This window comes from Pipistrellus kuhlii, unplaced genomic scaffold, assembly GCF_014108245.1.
Source record: "Pipistrellus kuhlii isolate mPipKuh1 unplaced genomic scaffold, mPipKuh1.p scaffold_m20_p_11, whole genome shotgun sequence".
NCBI lineage: Eukaryota > Metazoa > Chordata > Mammalia > Chiroptera > Vespertilionidae > Pipistrellus > Pipistrellus kuhlii.
The window spans coordinates 40,671,665-40,693,675 of record NW_023425416.1 but is presented as its reverse complement, the minus strand read 5'-3'; the positions used below and the strand labels follow the sequence as shown (position 1 = coordinate 40,693,675).

The 22,011-nt window shown below is 38.8% G+C and overlaps 1 protein-coding gene across 1 annotated transcript in view; it reads left to right on the top strand.

Annotated features, from left to right (window-relative positions):
• Positions 1 to 22,011, top strand: part of GADL1 (glutamate decarboxylase like 1) — a 108,042-nt gene that overhangs the window by 50,089 nt on the left and 35,942 nt on the right. The window contains exons 11-12 of the mRNA XM_036431680.2: positions 9,040 to 9,239; positions 19,484 to 19,535. Of these exons, the coding sequence (XP_036287573.2) occupies positions 9,040 to 9,239; positions 19,484 to 19,535 (252 nt within the window). The remainder of the gene's footprint in view (positions 1 to 9,039; positions 9,240 to 19,483; positions 19,536 to 22,011) is intronic.

The following is a 22,011-nucleotide window of genomic DNA, read 5'->3' as shown; positions in this document are numbered from 1 at the left end:
TTTCAGTGTAAGAGAGCAGTAGTTTTCAATCCTCGCTGCATGTTAGAACAACCTCAGAAGCTTTACAAGGATTGTCCATACCCCATATCAGGGATTCTGATTTTTTTTGTCTTGAAAGGGCCCTGCATTTGGTGTGTTGTTTTTTTTTCTAAAATATTCAGACAATTCTTATATTGTCAATGGTTAAGAACCACTACGCTAATTGATCTTGAGTGTACAGTCAGTTGTAAGTCATAACAACTTTTCATTTTATTTTTTAATGAACAGTCAGAATAGAAGGGAATAGAAAATATGGGTATGCAATTCAAGTACAAATGGGTACTATTCCATTAAGCTTGTGTTTCTGTTTCATGTGTATTAGGGGGGATACTGTCACTGTTAAAGAAATAATTGCTTACTGTGAGCTATAGTCAAGGTTGCAAAAACACAGTTTTAGATCGTTTTTAACAGAGAAGGGATGTTATGTTGATAGTTGCCTAGAGAAAAATAGGAAAATCTCCATCTGTTCTAAGAGAGAAGCCCAGTTGCAATTTGCACTATTTTTAAATGCTTGCAGGGCGTGCAGTGATCTCCGCACTATCAGATGTTTCTTACCTATTTATAGAAGCACTTCCACCTTCTCTCACACACTGAGCCCAACTCTCCTCTCTCCTGTAAGTACATCACTGCTTAGACTTATCCAGTTGCATTTCTTAAAACTATCTAATAGCTCAGTTTTCTTGTTTTCAAATCAGTTCACTCTAACTCTTAGTTAGGGGTATTTAAGGAAGATTTATACCTGAGAAGAAAATATAAGCTCTAAGGTTTAGCAGTGAAGTACTCTATTAGTCCTCTGAAAATCCCTATCAGGTTCATAAGCCTAGAACTCAACTAAATTTTCTGAAATCTTCCAGGATGCTTTCTGGAAGTAGAAGTGGGGCCTTCGTATTAGTTCTCAGTGTCCAACTGTCCCAGGAAAGTCAGTTGTTTTCACAGATTATACCAAACCTTCAGCTCCTATGATTTCTTAGCAGTTCATATAATAATAGCATGTAAACCACTATCAAAAAAAAGCTAGTGTGTGGAGAGTATTATGCTAAGCGAAATAAGCCAGTCAGAGAAAGACAATCAGATTGTCTCACTCATAGGTGGAATCTAATGAACAAAATAAACTGATGAATAAAATAGATCCAGGGACATGAAAGCATGGAACAGACTGTCCAATCTCAAAGGGAAGGCAGAAGAAGGTGGGTGGGTGGAGAGAGATCAACCAAAGAACTTGTATGTACATATGCACAACTCATGGACACAGACATTAGAGTGGTGGAGGCCTGGGGAGGAGGGCGGGGTAGACCAGAAGAGGTTCATGCAGCGCCCCTTTGTGCCACTTCTACGTTGACCCGGGGTACAGATTTGTAGGATCTCTTTGCTAACTTGGAGCAATGCACACAGTGGATAAATGATAATTTTAAAAATATTTCAAATGCATGAAGAAAAGGAGTGGCTGAACTCAGCGGTGAAAAGCAACTTAGGAATAGAAAGTAAATAAATAACTTGCAGCCCAAAGGGGAAGACAAATACAAGTTATATATCATGTTAAACCTCCTTTTCAAAACACCATGAGTAAAATGATGTTTCCTCAAGGAACATACTTCACAGAATCCTGTGTATTAAAAGAACCGAATGAAGCAGGAGAGGAAATCATGTCTTGTGTATTTTTTTTCTTTTTAGCTGGAAACCTAGCCCATAGCACCCAGAAACTTCCTGGAAACAGAATCAGGTAGTTTCTGTTTCCATTGAGCAAGTTTGCAAAGAGGGCTAATGGGGCAGTATTTTGAGACAACGGAGACCAGTGTGAACTTTACAAAGGGAGTTCATTGAAATGGCAGGACAGCAAGCTCAAATTGTCACCACATGGCAGGAGAGAGCAGGACAGATTGTTCAGCAATTCTTCAAAAATTAAAGCACCTTAAATATCAGCAAACTTCTATCCATGACATCTTCTAGGACATACAAGTGATGAGGGAAAGGAGGGGAGTGAGAATTATAGAATAAATTGAAGGCATGGCAGAAGTTGACCTGTAGGTGATACCAATGACTAGGAAATGCTAGAACGGAATAGGAAAGAAAGATGAATCAATTGACAAAATAAAAAAATTAAAAAAAAATGATTCAGTACTGGTAATAGAAGCCTGTCAAGTCAGGACGCGAACCTTCTGTAGACACTGAAGCACCGTGACCCACGATGTGTCTGAAACCAGCCTTTCCTATGGCAGGGAGAAGGCATTTGCCTTGGATGTGGTGGAGAGTTCAAAGAAAAGCTGTGGCCCTTCCTCAAAAAATAATCTTCCTGTCAAGCTGGATATAGCACCAGATGGTTTTAACAATTTTCCACTCCAACAGAGAATGAAAAAACTAAAACATAAGGAAATGAATGAAATCAATAAATACTAAAAAGATTGGTCAAAAAATGCCATTGGAAAAATGACCGGTATCTAAACAACCCACAAATGAAAGGACACATGCTTTGAATTTAAGAAGGGTGCAATGCAGAAACACTGTGAGGAGAGGTCCAGAAAGTTGAAGCCTGGCTGATTAAAGGGAAAAAGAAAGGAAAAGTAAAGGTACAAAAAAATCCCCAAAGCTAATGAGCTTTGGACATTTCCCCTTCCTCCCTCCCTCCCTCCCTCCCTCCCTCCCTCCCTCCCTCCCTTCCTTCCTTCCTTCCTTCCTTCCTTCCTTCCTTCCTTCCTTCCTTCCTTCCTTCCTTCCTTCCTCCCTCCCTCTTTCCTTTCCTCCCTTCCTTTCCCTTCTTTCCTTCCTTCCTTTCTTCCTTGCTTCCTTCCTTCCTTTCTTTCTTCCTTGCTTCCTTCCTTCCTTCCTTTCTTCCTTTTAAGACTATTCATGACTCAGCCAAATACATTGACCTTTTCCGTGGCTCAGAATGATTTGTTTCCTTTGGGGGAAAAATAACACTGGCATTATTGTCATTTGCTTACTTTATTCTCACAACTCAGCAGTCACTCAACATATCCATTTTCTTGTGTGAATAAGGAAACTGAAGACAACTAGGCAAGTTACACCTGGTCATTTGATGGCTCCTTAGCCTTCAGCCCACCTAGTGCATGGCCTTGCCCAATCTCATGTCTTATTCTGCTTTTTGTTTCTTCCATACAAACCATGCTGAGACTTATAAAGACCCACAACATCTAAGAAGGTATCAAGTATGATAATGTAAACAAGAGCAGGATTAGCTCCACTTGGAGGATAAAGACCGTGGATAATTCTTCCTATTGCTCTAAGATTCCTTTTGATAGCTTTAATACATTCTATCAATGTGATCTGTTTCTGTGGCCCCATCCCATTAAAAAAAGGGAGGTCGGTGAGAGGTGCAATATGCTTATTTCATAAACGGTGATGAAGCCTAGAGCAGGCATCCTGTGCTGCAGTTTTCTTGGAGAGAAATCTAAAGAAAAATGGGTGGTGACAGTGTGGGGAGAGGTCAGGGGTTCAGGAATATGCAAGAGAGGAGTGGAGGGGAGAATTTTGAGCAGACTGAGAGGTATTCACAGTTAACGTTATTTCACTAAGCTTGCACAGTATTCCTGCATGGTAGGTAGAGCAAGTATCATTATCTCCATTAGGTTGGTGAGAAAAATGAAGCCCAAGATGTTAAGTGACTTGCATTGAGCTTTGACTCCCCGTAACTAAATCAAAAGCAGAATCCACATCTGCTGATTCTCACTTTATTCTGCCAGAACAATAATGAACTTTAAGTTGTAATATCTACTTGAGCCTGTAAAAATTCCATGACCCATCATTCTTGCCGAGGCAGTTAAGATCCTTGGTGACTTGGCTATTTTTTACCTTTACAGCCTTCCGAGCTATGCCCTACCTCATTAATTAGCCCTAGTCATACTGAATTAATTTTATCTTCTCTTCTCCTACTCAGCAACTCCTTATCTCTCAGCTCTTAGGCGACACATTTCTTCTTCTGAAAGCCCTATCTAGCATTGCTAAGTTAGTGAAAGATGACCCGTCTTCATGCTCCTTAGACCTTGTTCTTTCCCCTGTTCTAGCTCTGTACTCTAATTGCCTGTTTTTCCGTCCTTATCTTCATCTTAAACTTCTTAAGTATAGTGACATTACAGCACCAGTGCCTAGTACCGCTTTAGGCATATAGAAAGGCTCTCAAAGTGTTAGCTCAACAAATAAATAAAGCCAATATTGGAAGGTATAATTGTTTTTAAAATTCACTTTTATATTCTACATTGCAACAAGCCTTTCTGCTATTCACAGCCTAAATTTAATTTTTCCCATTTTGTCAACAAATGTTAGCCTAGATCAGGAGAAGGGGACCTTTTTTCTATCAAGGACCATTTGAATATTTGTAACATCATTCGTGGGCCATACAAAATTATCAACTTAAAAATTTGCTTGCTATATTTGGTCACACATTTAATTAACTCACCCCCAATGCTTTGGCAGGGCCAGACCAAATGATTCTGTACCCCTGGACTAGATGCTTAGTACTACCATTGGGGTTGTATGCCCAAACTCCTGACATCACAGTACTTACCATAAAATAGGTCCTCAATACATAATTTAGGAATGAATGAATTAGTACAAAAATGATTAATTTAGACAAAGTCTTGATGGTAAATAACAGTGAATTGGGACAGAATATGAGAAGAGCCATATGGGAGGTTTGTTTTTGTTTGTTTTGTTTTTGTTTTTGTTTTTGTTTTTAATATATTTTATTGATTTTTTACAGAGAGGAAGGAAGAGGGAGAGAGAGTTAGAAACGTCGATGAGAGAGAAACATCGACCAGCTGCCTCTTGCACACCCCCTACCGGGGATGTGCCCACAACCAATGTACATGCCCTTGACCAGAATCAAACCTGGGACCTTTCAGTCCGCAGACTGACGCTCTACCACTGAGCCAAACCGGTTTCGGCAATATGGGAGTTTTTGGTAGCTTTTGTTTGGTAAGCTGAAAAATGTGATTGAAAGAAGTGAGGATTTAAAGTAGCCTCATGTAGTCACTGACTCTTGGGAAAGAGGCTGCTGAATCTGATTTGGCCTGTGGACATCCAACATGACTGGACTAATCTTGACAAGGAAAACACACAACTTGCCGACTCATTATGTGTTGTTAGTGATCTCCTTAAATATCACCAGAGTCACAAGTATTTAGTAAAATCTCAAAATGCTTCATAGACAAGATATTGCCACTAGTAAATGCTGAAGTTATATTTATAGGGACAAAGTTAAGGGCCCAAAATGGGATGTTAGTTGTTTTGACCTTTAGTTTGATGTGTACTCTACTGCCATTTTCCATTTCACCAACCTCTTTAAGGATTCTTAATGAGTATTTATGGAGCACTCTCTTCCACACATACTTAAGTGCTCACTGTAGGGAGAACAGAGAGTGATGTGTAAAGAGCTTAGATCTTGGATTCAAGAGGCCTTGGTTTGAAGCCCAGCTCTACCACTTAGAAGCTACATGATCTTAGGTAATTCACCAAACTTTGCTATGTTGCAGTTTCTTTACATGTACATGGTGTTGACAAAAATAATACAACTTCAGATTTAAATTAATTCATACATATACGGTACCTAACATATAGTAAGGTCTTTATAAATATTGGCTCTGGCCATTATTAGTATGTGCTGGGCTTGGTGTTGTGAATACAAATACTGAAAAGGAAAGTTATGGTTTCTGTCCTCATGCTATTTGCTTGACATTTGCTTGTTTCACTTAACTGTATAATTCATTCTTCAACCTCCCTCTGGTTTGCTATAAAAAGGGCTGGCTCCAGAAAACCACATTTCCCAGGCTCCCTTACTAATTGGCCTCCTGTTAGGTTAAGGAGCAGCAGTTTCAGAGAAGAGATTGATCTCAGAAGGCCAATGGTTTCTTGCTGCTTGGGTAGTAGCATCAGTGGCAGAGGCTCTCTCTTCTTTCCTGCCCATCTCTCTCCAACAGAGCCTCCTTCTATGCTCACAGGCCCCACTGGAATACCCTAGTTCCCAGGCTTCTTAGCAGCTTTCTGCTGTGGGAATGAGGCCAATATAGAAGAAACTAGAACAAGAGGAAAAAGGCACATTCTTGATTTAGTCCTGTATCCAACTGTGCATGTAGATTTTACATATCTAGATTTTTAAAAAATATGAGCCTGTACCATTTTCCCTTTTTGCTTAAGCTACTTTGATTGCATTTCTTTCACTTGCCTCTGTGAAAATTTTCATACATTGTCTACTAATTCATGAGACTGTTTGAGATACCACAACATAAAGCAATTCTCATTGAATATTTGTCTCCGGAATCCACATAACTAGTTTTTATTGTCCTGCTAGGAATAAGTGTATAAAGATGAGCAAGATAAACATGGTCTTTCTCTTTGATAGTACAGTAATGGCAGATTAAGTGTTTTACACTTACAAAATAAAAAATCTTAACTTTTATTATACTTACTCCAATATTGTTGTTTTCTCTGGAGATCTTCCCTTAGTTAATGTGTATCTTAAACTAAAGAGATCTCATCAATTTTAATACAAGAATATAAACTAAAATGCAAAGCAAAAAAAAATCTTTGGGGAAATAGCTTTCATTTATTTTCAATAAAGTAAATCCCAAGCCTCTAGTTCTTTATGGGAAGCTTCCCAAGGCAGGAGGGCTTTTCAGTGCAACAAAATTAACAATGTCACTACCGCAGGACCATCACTCATTCTGCTGTATGTTTTCTTGGCTCTCCTCTTCTCCATTTGACTAAGATGATCCATTTGTCTTCTGATAATGAATGGGCTTCCTCTTCCTTACAGCCAGTAGCATAAGTCACTGAAACTTGCCCAAGACATGTCTAAAGTTCATTTGCTTTGGGAATATTTTTGAATCTTGCATAGTTGATGAAAATACATTTATAATCAGGATGCAAGTACAAGTGTGTGTGTGTGTGTGTGTGTGTGTGTGTGTGTGTGTGTAAGTATGGTGTGTGTGTGTGTGTGTGTGTGTGTGTGTGTGTGTGTAGGCTTTGTCTTTGAAATATAGGCAGTGGCCTTTTAATGTTGTAATGCATGGTCAGGCTGTAGTTGCTATGGAAACAGTAACCAAATTTCCTGACATTTGAGGGTAGGGAGATGCAGGGGTGGCTGCTGTGATCGAAGTTGAAAGATTGCTGATAAAATTAAAGTAGCTTAAAGAGTAAGGATCTTTTTCTACTTTAATATTCAGGTCAGAGCCATCAGCTCTTCCCCTGTGTCTCCCAGTTATATCTATCAATGCCAGGCTGAAGGTTTACTAATATTGCTTTAATTATTATTTTATACTCAGTTTATTTTGGATAATGGATGAGTGGGATTTTGGAGGTCTTGATTATAGTTGCTATATTATTTTAATATACTATAAAATCATTATTTGTGGTAATAGAACACATTATATCTAGATTAATGTCCACAAAAGACAAAATTGCTATTAAGATAACAAAATGCATGCTTTTGTTTGGAATGTGATACCTTGAAGTACAAGTTGATCAGTCCAATGAATACATTTAATACATTCTCTGTTTAAAAGGAATCATTTCTAGGACCTCTGTGACTCCTGTGGAGTTTCTCTGTGGCTTCCAGTACAACACTGATAATTTTTCATCGTTAAGACTTACAAGATGCACCATATGAGAAGTTCACATATCTGCATTTATTCTGTTCATACTACATGTCAGGAGAATGTGAGGGAAGAATGGAATATGGGGAGTGGCATAATTGCCCTAATTGCTTAGTGAGGGTCCTCTGTGCCCAATACAATGTTACACTCGGTGGATGTAGACAAGATGTGGATAAGAAATGATTCCTGTTTTCAAGAACCGGTTTTGCCATATAAGGAGAGAATGCATGCAGACTGCTCATTGAGTGGGACATTGCAGGAGGAAAGCCAACAAATGCAGCTGAATATAAAGGCAGGAAGTGAGTCCAATCGAATGGGTAGATAAAGAAGCTAAAGAGGAAGCAGAACTTGAGATTGAACCCAAAGGAAGGGCAGACTTTGTTAAGAGGGAAGACTATGTTTGGTGTTAGTAAGCTTCAGAACGTATAAGTATACTGTACACATTCTTTTGAATGCCATGTTATATTAAAATAGAGACAAGGTAAAGCAAATGGTGTGAGCAAAGGTGTAGATGGGGCATGGTCTAGTGATTAAGGGACATTGAGTGGTTTGGTTATGCTGGGGAAGTAGATGGTTCTATTAGATATTCTCAGGTAATGAAGATGCTCAGAGAATTATGGGGGCTGTGAAGAACAGGTTAGAAAATCTTGGATTTTGTAGATACCAAATGACATTGAGGGCCACAGTGCTTAAACATTATTAATTTGATGTCAAAGCAAAGACACTAAAATGGTGATAAACATAGTGAATTGTCTTCCACTGCTTGGCAAGAAGTTACCAGTCAGTAAGTGCAAATTGAATTTGGGTGTAAATAAAGCCAATGTGACACCACCCCCCAAAAAACATTTGGAATTGTAGCTGATATACTGTAGTTGTTAAAACTTGTTGACACTTGTTTAACTCCTCCATAGTACTTTCTTCAAATTTTTTCCTCTGAGTTATTGTCACTTCAGGCCTCTTTAATATGGATGAGTTGAAAAGAAGAGGTTTTAAAAGCCTAGTTTTTCTGCATAGCAGTTGTTTAAAGTATGTACAATATGGTAGGAGCCTTGAGTGAGTTACAAACAGATTTTTATTTAATACTGAGAAATAAGCCCACCTTGATTTCATGGTTGTCTCAACACTTCTCAGTACTCATCAGGAAAATTGTTGAGGAGGGATTTAGAATTCTCAACTCTCAGGGTTATCCGTAAACACAATGGGTAGTCTGTCTCCGAGTTAATACAGACCTATTGCTTCTGATTTAGGACAGTCATAGAATGAGACCAAACACCTTTGGCACAAAGTAGTAGAATATCATACAGGTTATGTTTGAGGGCGTTTGTTTTCAAAATTAAGTGTATTTTTAAAAATGGACAATCTTTTAATCTTTCTTCTTTTTTCCCCCCCTGAAAAGGATCTTCTTAAGAAATGCTACTCTGCCAAGGCATCTTACCTCTTCCAGCAGGATAAATTCTATGATGTCAGCTATGACACGGGAGACAAGTCTATTCAATGTAGCAGGAGAGCAGATGCATTCAAGTTCTGGATGACTTGGAAGGCCCTGGGCACATTAGGCCTTGAAGAAAGAGTTAACCGTGCTCTTGCATTATCTAGGTACGTGTGTGTGTGTGTGTGTGTGTGTGTGTGTGTGCGCGCGCGTGTGTGATGTGCATGCACATGAACACACGCCCATGTATGCCTATAATAGACTCAGTGACAGTAACAGTTGCGAGGTCTGTATATATTATTTCATTTGTGCATTTCTTCTTTTATCTGATAACCATTTTTTATAGTATCTACTATGTATTAGGAATTGTGAACAAACTCTTCCTACCCACTGCCCTCTGGGATCCTAGCCTAGTAAGAAATACATTCTGGTGCCAAAGCAGATAAAAATACAGGTGAACCTACTTTTTTGTTAAAGGAAGGTGCATGGTGCTCCAGACCACTCAGCAGGGTTCCCCAGTATATTCATGAGGGTCACTGGCAGAGGCTTCCTGTGGGAAGTAGCATTCACCTAAGACAAATAAAGAAAGGACAGAGAATAATCCAAGCAGAGAATAGCAGGCCTAGATTTCCAGAGGTGAGAGAGATCATGGTGACTTCGAGGACCCAAATAGCAGGTCTTGAGCCTGTGGGGCTGGTGTAAAGGCATAAAGGTAAAGGTACAGTGGAAGCCCCAGGGATGCTTGCCTTGTTGTAACATTAGAGACAAAGCTTTTGAACCCACTTTCAAAGAGCTCTTGATGTATGCATGGGGCACATCTATCACCTGAACAGAACTCGGCTGCTAAGCTTGGATCAGTGGGTGCCAACAGGCAGACCATGACCAAATTTACTTTTAAATGTGACTTTCTGGCCCTGAACTTCATAGGGTTAACCTTCATGATGTTAAAAAAATAAAACATTTGGACATTTAAAATGGTATTTAAAAACAAGGAGATTTGTTAAAAATCTAGATTTTTGGCTTCTACTCAGAATGCTCTCAATCCCACATGGCGACAAGCTGCTGAACATGATGCCCAACTATCAGGAGAAGCATCATTCCCTCCACTCCTCCTGTTTCTTATCTAGCTCATTTTACTAGAGCTTATCGGGTGCTAGCTCTACCATGTATAAGCTCTTCGTCAATTGGGAAAGTTTTTAAAACTTTCTGTACCTCAGCTTCACCCCAGTAAATGGAGATAACAACAGTGTCTAACTCAAATAATTGTAATGAGGATTAAATGAACTAATATGTGTAAACACCCAAAACAGTGCCTGGCTGGCATATGCTACATGCTATATGAGCTTTATTGTCAGTTTTTGTGTTTTGTCCTTACCTGCTTGCCATTACAGGCATCAGTTTGTGACCTCTGGTTTGAATAATCTCTCCTTCTTCGCTCCGTGTTTACATTTCACTTGCAAAACCTGAAATGTCTCCCTAGAGACTTAAAACAATTTCTTCTTTCCATACTGGGAGTGGTATGGGTGCTGTCTGCAACACTGTGCAACAGTGTTGCTTTGAGCATTACTGTGGATTGTCTGGAAACCCAGTATCTTATAATAATAATGATGATTTAGTCTAAGATCTAAAACTTGGCTGGAGTGGCTTTATCTTATACTATGGTGGCTGGGGGGGTGGAGGGAAACAGACTGGCTCAGTGTTCCACATGTCTTTCATCTTCCTTGGGTCAGCAGACTAGCTGGAGCATGTTCTTGTAATGGGGCTGACAGAAGCCCAATAAGGTAAGCCGACTTTAACCTTCTGGTTGCATCATATCTATAGCATTCCAATGGCCAAAGCAAATTTCATGGCCAATCTCAATGTCAAAAGGCAGGAAGTATAGTCTGTCATTTTGCAAGAAGAACTACAAAAGTACATGGCAAAGGACTTGTATATAAGGACAGGTAAAAAGATGGCTTTTGCACTTTCTGGTGATTGTGGTTTCAGAAGTGGTTTGAAAAATCTGCAAATATGTGAATGTTAGGATTCTGTTGGTGGTAAGGACAGAAACCTTAACTCCAGGTATCATATAAAATTTACATTACGTATCATAAGTCATTATCTCACATTATTATAAGGTAGTATAGTGACGACTTCTGGAATGGCTTATTCAAGGGGTGTAAACAGTATCACCCGACCTTGATATATCGCCATCTATCAGGCCTGTTCTCCTTCATATTTGGTTTCTTCCTATATAGGAAGGCAGCTACCAGGAGTGTCAGATCTACATCCTCCCAAACTCAAGGTCAAGGTAAAAAGGAGAGACATTTTCTCTCTCAATAACCTCAAGGAAATTTATAATCATTTCTGTGTGGAGCAAGCAACCACCTCAGAATCAAATCACTGTTTTCAGAGAAAGGTGCTTCTCTCATTGGTCATGCTGAGCCACAGGCCCTCCCTTGGCACCAGGGAGACTGCCAATTCCTCCTATCCTCTCTAATAAAAGAGAAACATGCAAATTGACTGTACCTTCGCTACACCCACAAGCCACGCCTGCCAGCCAATCAGGGTGGTTAATTTGCATATCCAGGCCAGAGTGAAGACTGAAGACTGCTGCAGAAGGGAGAAGCAAGCAAGCGGAGCAGCGGAGAAGGAGGGGAAGCAGGTGGGGAGGGAGAGAAGGAGAGAAGCCAGTGGGGCAGTGGAGACACACCAGGAAGCCCTATTGCAGGAATCTTCCTGCAAGAGGCCTCTAGTAGAACATATACTGAAACTAGGTGAGAAGTGTGCTTTTAGTAGAAGTGGGGCTAACGTGCTTCAATCAGAAGTAGGGAGATAACTACCCGGAGGTGAAAAAAAAATGGAACTGTCTACCATAAATATTCATAGTTGCTCACTAAAAGTTCAGAAATATCTGTTCACTTTTTTTGTATTTTCTCATACCACTTAAGTGCGGTAGAATCTATGCATTATTTTCTCTAAGCCGCTGAGTAATTCAATAACAGGTGTCATGAAACAGGCGAGATATAAATATTTAATGATTATATTTATTGTAAAGTTAACATTCATTTCAGGGTAGAATTTAATTTATAGTCAAAGGAGTTTTTCTCATTTTTGCAGAGAAATATCACAGGTGGATAAACGTTAACATTTCAGTTTAACTCAGCAACGCTTATTGTTTATAAATGTTTGTCAAGTTGAATTGAATAGAATTAACATTTCAGTGAGCACTGCTGCAGACTCTGTGACCTATATTTAATATTTGAAAAATAATCCCTCCTCTTTCATGCTGTTACTCATAATAGTTCTGTTCCCCTTAGTATTCCACATCCTTGATATCTAACACTCTGTTCCTAGAGTGAGCAAAAGTTATTCTGTTTTCCCACCCCTAATACCAAGCAAAAGCTAAGTCCTTTTACAGATGTCACTTTGAATGAATATAACATTATAAAATTGGAGAAAATTACTCTAGGATTAAGAATTATACTAAAATAGCAATATAAGGTCTTTATTATCATGATCTTTATTTCCTTTTAAATTGGTTGACTGGCTTGTGGTTCTGCTCTTTGGGGGGAAGAAAATGAACATTTTCTCAATTCTGGGAGCTAATCTGTGTCCTTGAGTCAATGTGTAGTGGCCTAGAAATAAAATATCTCTTGGGAGGGGAAAAACTAGCCTCAATTTGTAATGTCTGTCAATTCTCAGTTGTGGCTTACAAAATTCCAAAATATTTAACAATTAGCTCTCACTAGCCAGTAAAATCTAGCACTAGGACATCATTGATTTGTAAGCTATCATAATCAGTTCAGACCACTGACTGGTGAAAGTTAAAATACCATTTTCCACTACACCCACTGACCCTAGACCACCTGCTTTAGATTTTTATGAAATAAAAGTGATTCTCATTTATGGGGTTAGGCTCTACTTGATATAACTTCTCTAATTTATGGCTAACACTTTTGTTTCCTAGAAGTATAATATTCTTTATCAGATAAGAATTCTAGCAAAGTAAAGATGCAAATGAGAATTGTTTTTCTCTTTGGAGTGTACCTCTATTATCAGCAGTCTAACGTAGCTAAGATATCCATTTCCCTAGGCCCTAGGTCAGGTGTCTTAAACACTGGAAAAGCCGTGCGACTCTTTACCCCTGGCCCATTGCAGTAAGGATTGTACTGACCCGATAGAAGCAATGTTTTCATGTTCCTGAATCAAAATGGAGCTTAGAGTTGAAATGTCCATGTTGGCTTTAAGACTTAAGGGCCTGATTTTGATGTACCTAAGGACTGCCATCACCTTGATCAGAGAGCTTGCTCCTCTTCCCCTGGAGATCAGGAACAGATGTTATGTTTCCCATAATAACTTGTTGTCAGAGATCCAGCAATAAGGAAACATGTTTTGCCTGGAAAATAGGGAAAGCTTTTCCAATTTTCTTTTGACCCTTGTCACCCCAGTTGATGATCGCACATTTCTAAGAAGAAATATTAACGACTAAACACTTGCTTTCTCCTTGGGCTGTTTGAAAATCCGTGGTGCTGGGAACCTAAAGCAACACACAATTGAAACCCAAGGGGCTGAGGTTTAACATCGCTATCTCCAGCTCAAGGCAGGAGATTGTGCATCTGGGATTTCTGTCTAAGAAAGTAGAAAATGTTTCACAATGCCCAGGGCAACCTGTTGCTGAGGGCACCTTCCAGCCTTTTGTTATGGCATTCAGGTTAAATGGGTAGTCACTAAGGGGTAATTTTTAAAGTGAATCTAGAAGAATCACGTACATAAGCCTTTTCAACAACAACAAACAGCTCACAAATTCCCATTCTGCCGTTGCTAGGTCTCTGATGTATCATTTATCTATCCCCTTGACACACATCTCTGTAATTCTTCCAGTGGAATTTATTTCACCGACTTGCATGAATACTGAGGGATTTACTGTTGTCAGAATGGAAAAGGTGAGCAGTTAACACAAAGTGTGTTTCTCCAGGTGACAAGAGGGGGAAAGTCCAGAAGACTATAAAGAACTAAAGTTTTCAATTTTTTATATTGGTAATTTTTTTTAATCACCATTGCGGTGGAATGTAGTAGGTAGGTGTTTGTGATGAATCACGAGCCATGCATTATGTCTTAATGTATGCAGAGCATACAGAAAGCAGATGAAAAGAACTCCCAGGAGTTCTGCAAGGCTCCATGTATCAGAAAAAAATGTCAAGTGTGGAGATGAGACCGGGAGAGAAACTTGGTTCAGAGGACTTCGAAAGACTAAGTGGCTGGTGAATTGAGAAAGGCTGTTTCCAGAAAGGACAAGGAAATGCAGAAATATTAAATTCATTTAACAAATCATAGACTTGAGGGTATCTGACATCAGAAGCACATTTTTTAAGCAAAGGAAGGGAACGTGTTTCAGAGGAAGATTGTCATGAGTGTATGCTTCAAAATCAAGCCTGAATCTTCATATAATGTGTTTTTTTACCCAGTAGGTTTGGTGAAAACTCTTGCTGATCTCTCTCTCTCTCTCTCTCTCTCTCTCTCTCTCTCTCTCTCTCTCTCTCTCTCTCTCTCTCTCTCCCTCTCTCTCTCTCTCTCTCTCTCTCTCTCTCTCTCTCTCTCTCTCTCTCTCTCTCTCTCTCTCTCTCTCTCTCTCTCTCTCTCTCTCCTAAGCTTAGTGAGGGCAGTTGTGATTTTTATGAAGCTATTGTTGTTCCCTGAACCTATTTACCTGGATGCTTTTTGGTCGAAGTGGTTTATGGTTCCTGTATTATGTCCCCAAAATCAATGTACATCTTTTTTTTTTTTTTCTGGCTGGCATCAGATAAGAATAGTTTTTTAAAAATGTATTTCATCTCTAGGCTGTTCCCATATATTGAAAAGAAAAGTTGTGAGGAATAAATCATTCCTATGAATTTAGGAAGAAGTGACTCAAACCTTATTTTGATTCCCTCCAAAACTTTAAGCTTTTTATTAAAAAAAAAAAAAAAAAAAAAAAAAAAAAAAAAGGTGCCCTAGCCGGTTTGGCTCAGTGGATAGAGTGTCGTGTCGGCCCATGAACTCAAGGGTCCCAGGTTTGATTCTGGGCACATCCCCAGTTGGGGGTGTGCAGGAGGCAGCTGATTGATGTTTCTCTCTCGTCGATTTTTCTAACTCTCTAGCCTTCTCCCTTCCTCTCTGTAAAAAATCAATAAAATATATATATTTTTAAAAAGGGTAAAGTACCCTGCAGAATAGGCACTTGTAAACTAGCATTTCTAAAACTATGCTCTGTGGGATAATAGACTTCCAGAACATCATAATAAATGTTCTTCAAAAAGAAAACAAAACATTTTCATGGTCAAATATGCTTGGGAAATGCTAACTACTACATTATTTCTCTCTTGGAGATTCAGTGTTCATTAGCACATTAAGGACTCTGAGGAGGGCTTGGAATATAGAAACATTTTTAACTTTGCTTTAACCAGAATGCAGACACTGTTAATTGTTCACCCAACAACCATGCTCCCCCTTTTCTTGCCAATAGAACCTTGATTTTGTGTAGGCAGGAATATTACAGCTGGGAACATTGGTCCAAGACAATTCCCATTGCCAACAATTAGTTCAGGGATGGGTTTCTGACTCAGCTTCAGTCAATAAGATACAGGAAGAATTCTGTGCAGGCATCTGGGGGAAACAGTCTTACATAAATAGAGAAAAATTAAGTAAAACCACTTTTTCTCCAGCTCTTTCTCTTTTTCCCTGGGACACTGTTGTATAGGGATGTGATGTATGGAATCGTAGCAGATAGCTTGATGAACATGAAATAATGGACTAATGCTGAGCATATGGCTGGCTGAAATGATAGAAAATGCCTACTTCTTAATGATAACATCGAACCACCTAACCAGCTCAATAAATGTCCTTGTGAATTAACCCAAGTATATTTCTAATTGTAGACGACAGCAATGCCATTGCTCAGATTTATTTGGCAATGGAATCCCTTCATGTGGGAAAGCTGTTGGCATGGTGTGTCCTAGAGCATAGGATTGTTATAATAGCAACTTCACTCGAGTGACCTCTACTCTCAACCCAGTTGGAACATTAGCCCTGGCTCTGAGAGTGACTGCAATGGGGACATTGACCTTCAGGCAAAACCAGGACCACGTGGTTAGCAAAGAGCAGACTCTTAATTTAAATGATTCAGCTCTGTTTTAGGATGCCTTTTTCCCACGAGCAGCTCTAGCCAGTTTGGCAGAAATATTTCAAATTGAGACTATAGGTAGCGTGTGTAAGTTTCATACAGTCATAATCTCTTAGGGAAGGGTTTTACCAATCTAGCATCACGTCTCCATTACATACTTGAGTAAACTGAGGCAGGCTCAGGGGGGCTAATAAATTTGCTCCTTCCCAAAGTTGATTAGCTACACAACTAGAATCCTCTGCAGTCATTCTGAGGGCCCCTGGAGATACGAAGTTTTTCGTAGCCTCAAGGTGTCCAGGATTAGTGAAGGCTTCCTCAGGATGAGATCACGATGGCATTAGCTTCTGAGTTAACAGCTAGTCTAGGTTTCTGTCTGAGCAGGTGAGGAAAAAGTGGTTCACAAGATTTCCTTGTCTAGATTGTATATGTCTATGTTGTTTTGTGCTTTACATTTTATCTTTTATTCAGTACCTTTTCAAAACTGCACAAGTAACCACATGTATGAAACTTTGCAAAGAAATATGAAAAGGGAGTTAATAATTTCTACCTCCCCCTTTGCATTGCATTTTTTCTTTTCTTAGGTAATCATTAACAATTTACTAAGCATTCTTTCATACATGATCATACATACTTGTAGGTAGGGTTTACTTTTGCTCTCCTTTTTTTATAATTCCTTAGAAAGAAAAATCACAGTATCCACATTTTTTAGTTTTTTGCTTTTACCTATTACTAAAATATCATAAGAATATGTGTGGTTTAATTAAAGTAGACATAATCCATTTTTATTAATAGTTGCATCATATTACATTGTATTGCCATAATACATTTTATTTTACCGTTTGTCAATTTATGGACATTAATCTTGTTTCTAGTTATTCTGTATGGAATATACACACACAAATTTAGATACAATAATATATATTATTGTATAAACATATATATGTGTATGTGTGTATATAGCAGTGATTATTTTTTCCCTTGGTAGATCAGCATCACTAAAATAATTGGCTCCATCAGAAGATATGATTATTATTAATTTTAAAAGGTTTTTAGCAGCTTTCTGTCACATTTTCACTAGTTTTAGGTCTTGTCTTTCTTAAATTTTATTTATATTACATCACATGAGCAACATGGTTCAGTATTGTTTTAATTTGCACTTCTTTGATTATCAGTGATCTTGAGCATATTTTCTGATGTTTACTAACCATTGGAGTTGGTTTTTGCAGAAGTTAAGAGTGTGCTGAAGGTTCAAAACATTACAGTTACATAACATCTCCTGAAAAAAATACTCAAGGAAATAAGTATGTAAAACGTGTGTGTGTGTGTGTGTGTGTGTGTGTGTGTATTCACAATATTATTGTTCAAAATAAATTATCTGTATTATCTAGCTAATAATGATAGAATTTCATAAGATTTTAGATCATTTAAAGAAGATATAACTATTTGCTAAACACCAATATTTAACCTTATATGAAGAACTATATAAGCAAGTTTGGGGAAAAAAGAACTGAGTCCATATTCACATTTTATAAAAACCTTTATATTGTAGAAAATGAACATAATACTAATAACCACCCTCATGTTTACAGTTTCTATACTTAATAATTTGTTAATGTCTGATTAAAATTTTTTTTACAACAGCATTTTGAGATGAGACAAGTAGATTGTGTTATTTCAGTTCTATAGGTACGGGAATTGAGGCCTGGAAGAGCATTTTTTGTTGTCCTTAAATATTAATTGAATATGTGTCATTTAGTGACAGGATCACATTTCATATGGCTGTACCATAACTCCTTATGACTGACTGGACCATAGTTTTCAAAGCCAGTCCTAGTTCTTGAATGTGATGCCCCTTCCTTGCTTCTTTCCTTCCTTTCTTTCCCTTTTATTTTTCTCTCTTTGCTATTACATATAAAATCACAATAAATACCCTAGCAAGTACATTTTTATCAGCACCCCTAATCACCTCCTTACATTTGACACCCAAATTTGAAATACTGAGTTAAGTGTTACAAACTTTTCAAGGCTCATGACCAAATCACTAGTTTTCAAGGCCAACCATTTTAGAAGCTTTCTCTTTTTATAGACAACTAGAGGCCCAGCTCAGGATTAAGTCATGGGTGTGTAGGGCCTAGTCCATCAGGGCCATGTCCACCACCTAGTGTTACCTCTTACGCTCCTGGAAGGACGCTGCTGGTGCCCCATGACACTCTGCCTATGCTGCCAGGACCTGGGGGTGGGAGGTGGGGGCTTGGGGGTGGGGGGATGAGGGGAAGGGCCTGTGAGGTGCTCCATTCACCTCCTGGTGAGTGGTCATTTGGTTGTTCCGGTGTTCCGGCCACAAGCCTTTTATTTATTTATATTTTTCTTAAATATATTTTATTGATTTTCCACATAGAGGAAGGGAGAGAGATAGTTAGAAACATCAATGAGAGAGAATCATCGATCAGCTGCCTCCTGCACACCCACTACTGGGGATGTGCCCACAACCAATGTACGTGCCCTTGACTGGAATCAAACCTGGGATCTTTCAGTCCACAGGCTGATGCTCTATCCACTGAGCCAAACCAGTTTCGGCCACAGGCCTTTATAATATAGATAATCAATCCCGGGGAAGGGGTATCAGTGTTAATTTACTTTATATTCTCAATGTCATTTCAGTCTTTTCTCCATCGGATTCCCTATCTCCTGTATCTGTGTCTTTTGCTTGTGGTGTGATAATTCTCTTCTCCTTGACATTCAAAATGACTTCAGAGACAGTTCACCAATGGCTATAACCTGTTACTTGAATAAGAGTAAGTTATCCTTCCCTCTGTCCTGCCTTGGTCAAGATGACACTCAGCTTCCTCGATCTTGAATGAAATTACAAGCAGGACTATACACCAAAAACTCTTTCTCCCCAAGCCAGCTAGGTAATTTAAGTACCTATGCTAAATACCCACCTAGAATGTGAATGAGAGCTCCACCTGCTCAGAGATACAGCCAGTCTACCTTGTGTGGATTTCATAATGGGGTGAAAATCTGATGCTAATATGTGAGATAGACATCATCTCATCCAAAAAGATGTCTTTTTTCTCAGGCCCCAGGAGATTGCAATAGGTTCAGGAGTACCTGCCAAATCCATACCTTTGCCTATACCTCCATCCTTACTTATTTCTAAGCCTATTTCTAAGCCTTGTCTCTCATCCAGAAATAACCATTTTGTCATGTCAGTCATGTTCATGGACTTTTTAGATTTCAGATTATAAATATTATTGTTTTTTTTTTTAGGTACCTGGTAGAAGAAATCAAGAAAAGAGAAGGATTCAAGTTGCTGATAGAAGTAAGTATGGAACTGTGCCTATGATTTTGTCTCTCAGCAGTGATGAAGGTAGTAATTTTCCAATCTATTATATTTCATTGGTTTTTGTGTTGCAGACTTAGAAACAAGTCATTAGCTTAATTCAGAGAGTCCATTATGTTAATTTACTCTATTAGTGAGTGTTTTTCCTTTGTTGGATTCAGAGAACACACTTGCCTTTACATATTGAAAATTAAAGTGCTCAATAATAATTACCAAGGATAATACTGAATAAATTATGTCCTCTGTCCTGATATATAAATTGCATAATGATTGTACTGCAAATATTCAACTGTACTATAGTGGTGGCTGCATGTGAAAAATCAATTAAGTGAATGTACAATAATGCTTATAGATTTCTCTTTTCATAAAATAATGAGAGCATATTAGCTTTGGAGCAAAAAGAAAATAAGTCATTTTGTTGTTGGATTCTTTGCTAAATATAAGAAGTAGGTGGTTACAAAGATAGAGAATATTTCCCCCCATAAATTTATGATTAGAAAATATGAAGAATATTATTTAATTCTGATTTTTAAAAAAATATAAAGTGTGAGGTTGTTTTAGATCTTCTTATAAGTAGTATATGCTCAATAGCAATTTTTAAATATATTTTTATTGATTTCAGAGAGTAAGGGAGAAGGATAGAGAGAGATAGAAACATCAATAATGAGAGAAAACCATTAATCATTTGCCTCCTGTATGTTCCCCTCTGGGGATCCAGCCCACAAACCAGGCATGTGCCCTGACCAGGAATACAACTGTGATCTCCTAATTGATAGGTCAATGCTCAACCACTGAGCAACACCAGCCAGGCTCAATAGCAATTTTAACCTAATATAAAATTTTCTTTTTTCATAAAACAATGAGAGCATATTAGCTTTGGAGCAATGGGAAAATAAATCATCTAGATATTGCAGTCAGGAACCTATTTGTATATAAGCATTCTAGCTATTTTTTAATATTTATTTAGCAAGATTTATTGAACAATTTCTGTGTGCCAGGCCCAGTTCTAGGCACTGGAGGTATAATACAGGGAAGTTTCCTGCTCTCGTGGTTCTTATAGTCAAATGAAAAGTGATAGGCAGCCAAAACCAGTTTGGTTCAATGGATAGAGCATCGGCCTATGAACTGAAAGGTCCCAGGTTCGATTCCGGTCAAGGGCATGTACTTTGGTTGCAGGCACATCCCGAGTAGGGAATGTGCAGGAGGCGGCTGATCGATGTTTCTAACTCTCTCTCTCTCCCTTCCTCTCTGTAAAAAAATCAATAAATATATTTTAAAAAAAGAAAATAGGCAATAAATAAGCCAATTAATACATAGAAAGTACCAGATAGTGAGAAATCTTAGGAAAACAAATTAATTCATCTATGTATATAAAAGCCTAAACCACTGAGTGACCAATCGATTGGTCACTATGATGTGTATTGATCACCAGAGGACAGATGCTCAACGGATTGGGCTCCCTCCTATTTAGATGGGGCCTGTGGGGATCAGGCCAAAACTGGCTCTCCAACATCTCTTGAGGAGTCCCAGATTGCGAGAAGGCGCAGGCCAGACCAAGGGACACCATCAGTGCAAGAATGCGTGCACCAGGCCTCTAGTAAGAGATAATCTAGTACACAACTAAATAATTATACAGTTACAGATGTAATAAGTGAAAAGTTAAACTTGATAATGTGCAGCAGGCTAAATAGGCATCTCAGATGGTGATTAAAGAAAAATTGAATTTATTTAAGGAAAAGGGGTTGGGGGATGGGGATATCCAAAGAAAAAGGCTACACAGTACTGAACCAAAGGGTATTGGGGTCAAAAGGGTATGAAGATAGCAAAAATGTACTTAGGACAGTGAAACAAGAAATGTCAGAGAAGAAGCAACAGGAAAGCCTAGGCTGGCCTGCTTTGGGCTATCTTGAAAAGTCAGAGAAAAGGGCGCCTTGGAGATAGGTTTCGGGGGTTGGGGGGTTAGCCTGGGACGAGCTGCTGCTTCCCATTACTCCCCTGGTTGCAAGTCTCATGGGGTCCCTTAGAGGTTGGGGGATACTTGCCTGTGGGGGAATGTAAGTGGTGAGGGAATAGCATGAGCATGATCCTTGGAGGGAGACTTCACACTGGGACCTTTGTCCTGAGCATATTTCTCTCTTGCAAGTGGAAATCTTAGGGGAGGTGTCAGGGGAGGGTCTTAATAGAATATTCATCAGCTTTCCAGGTGTGCTCTTTCAGGATCATGGTCTCTACTGATTGGTCAGTGCCAGTGCAGGGGAATCATTAGTCAATGTAGCGGGTCCTGAGGCAGCTATTGTGTCAATTGCCTGGTTTTGCTGCTTTTCTGGGCCTGGGACTGAAATACAAGGCCTAGATGATATCTTTAGGGAGGAAAAGGTCAGGGGGTTTAAATCACCTGACCAGCGATATGAAAGATATGGGGTTCAAACTGCATGACCAGTGATATGCAAGGGGA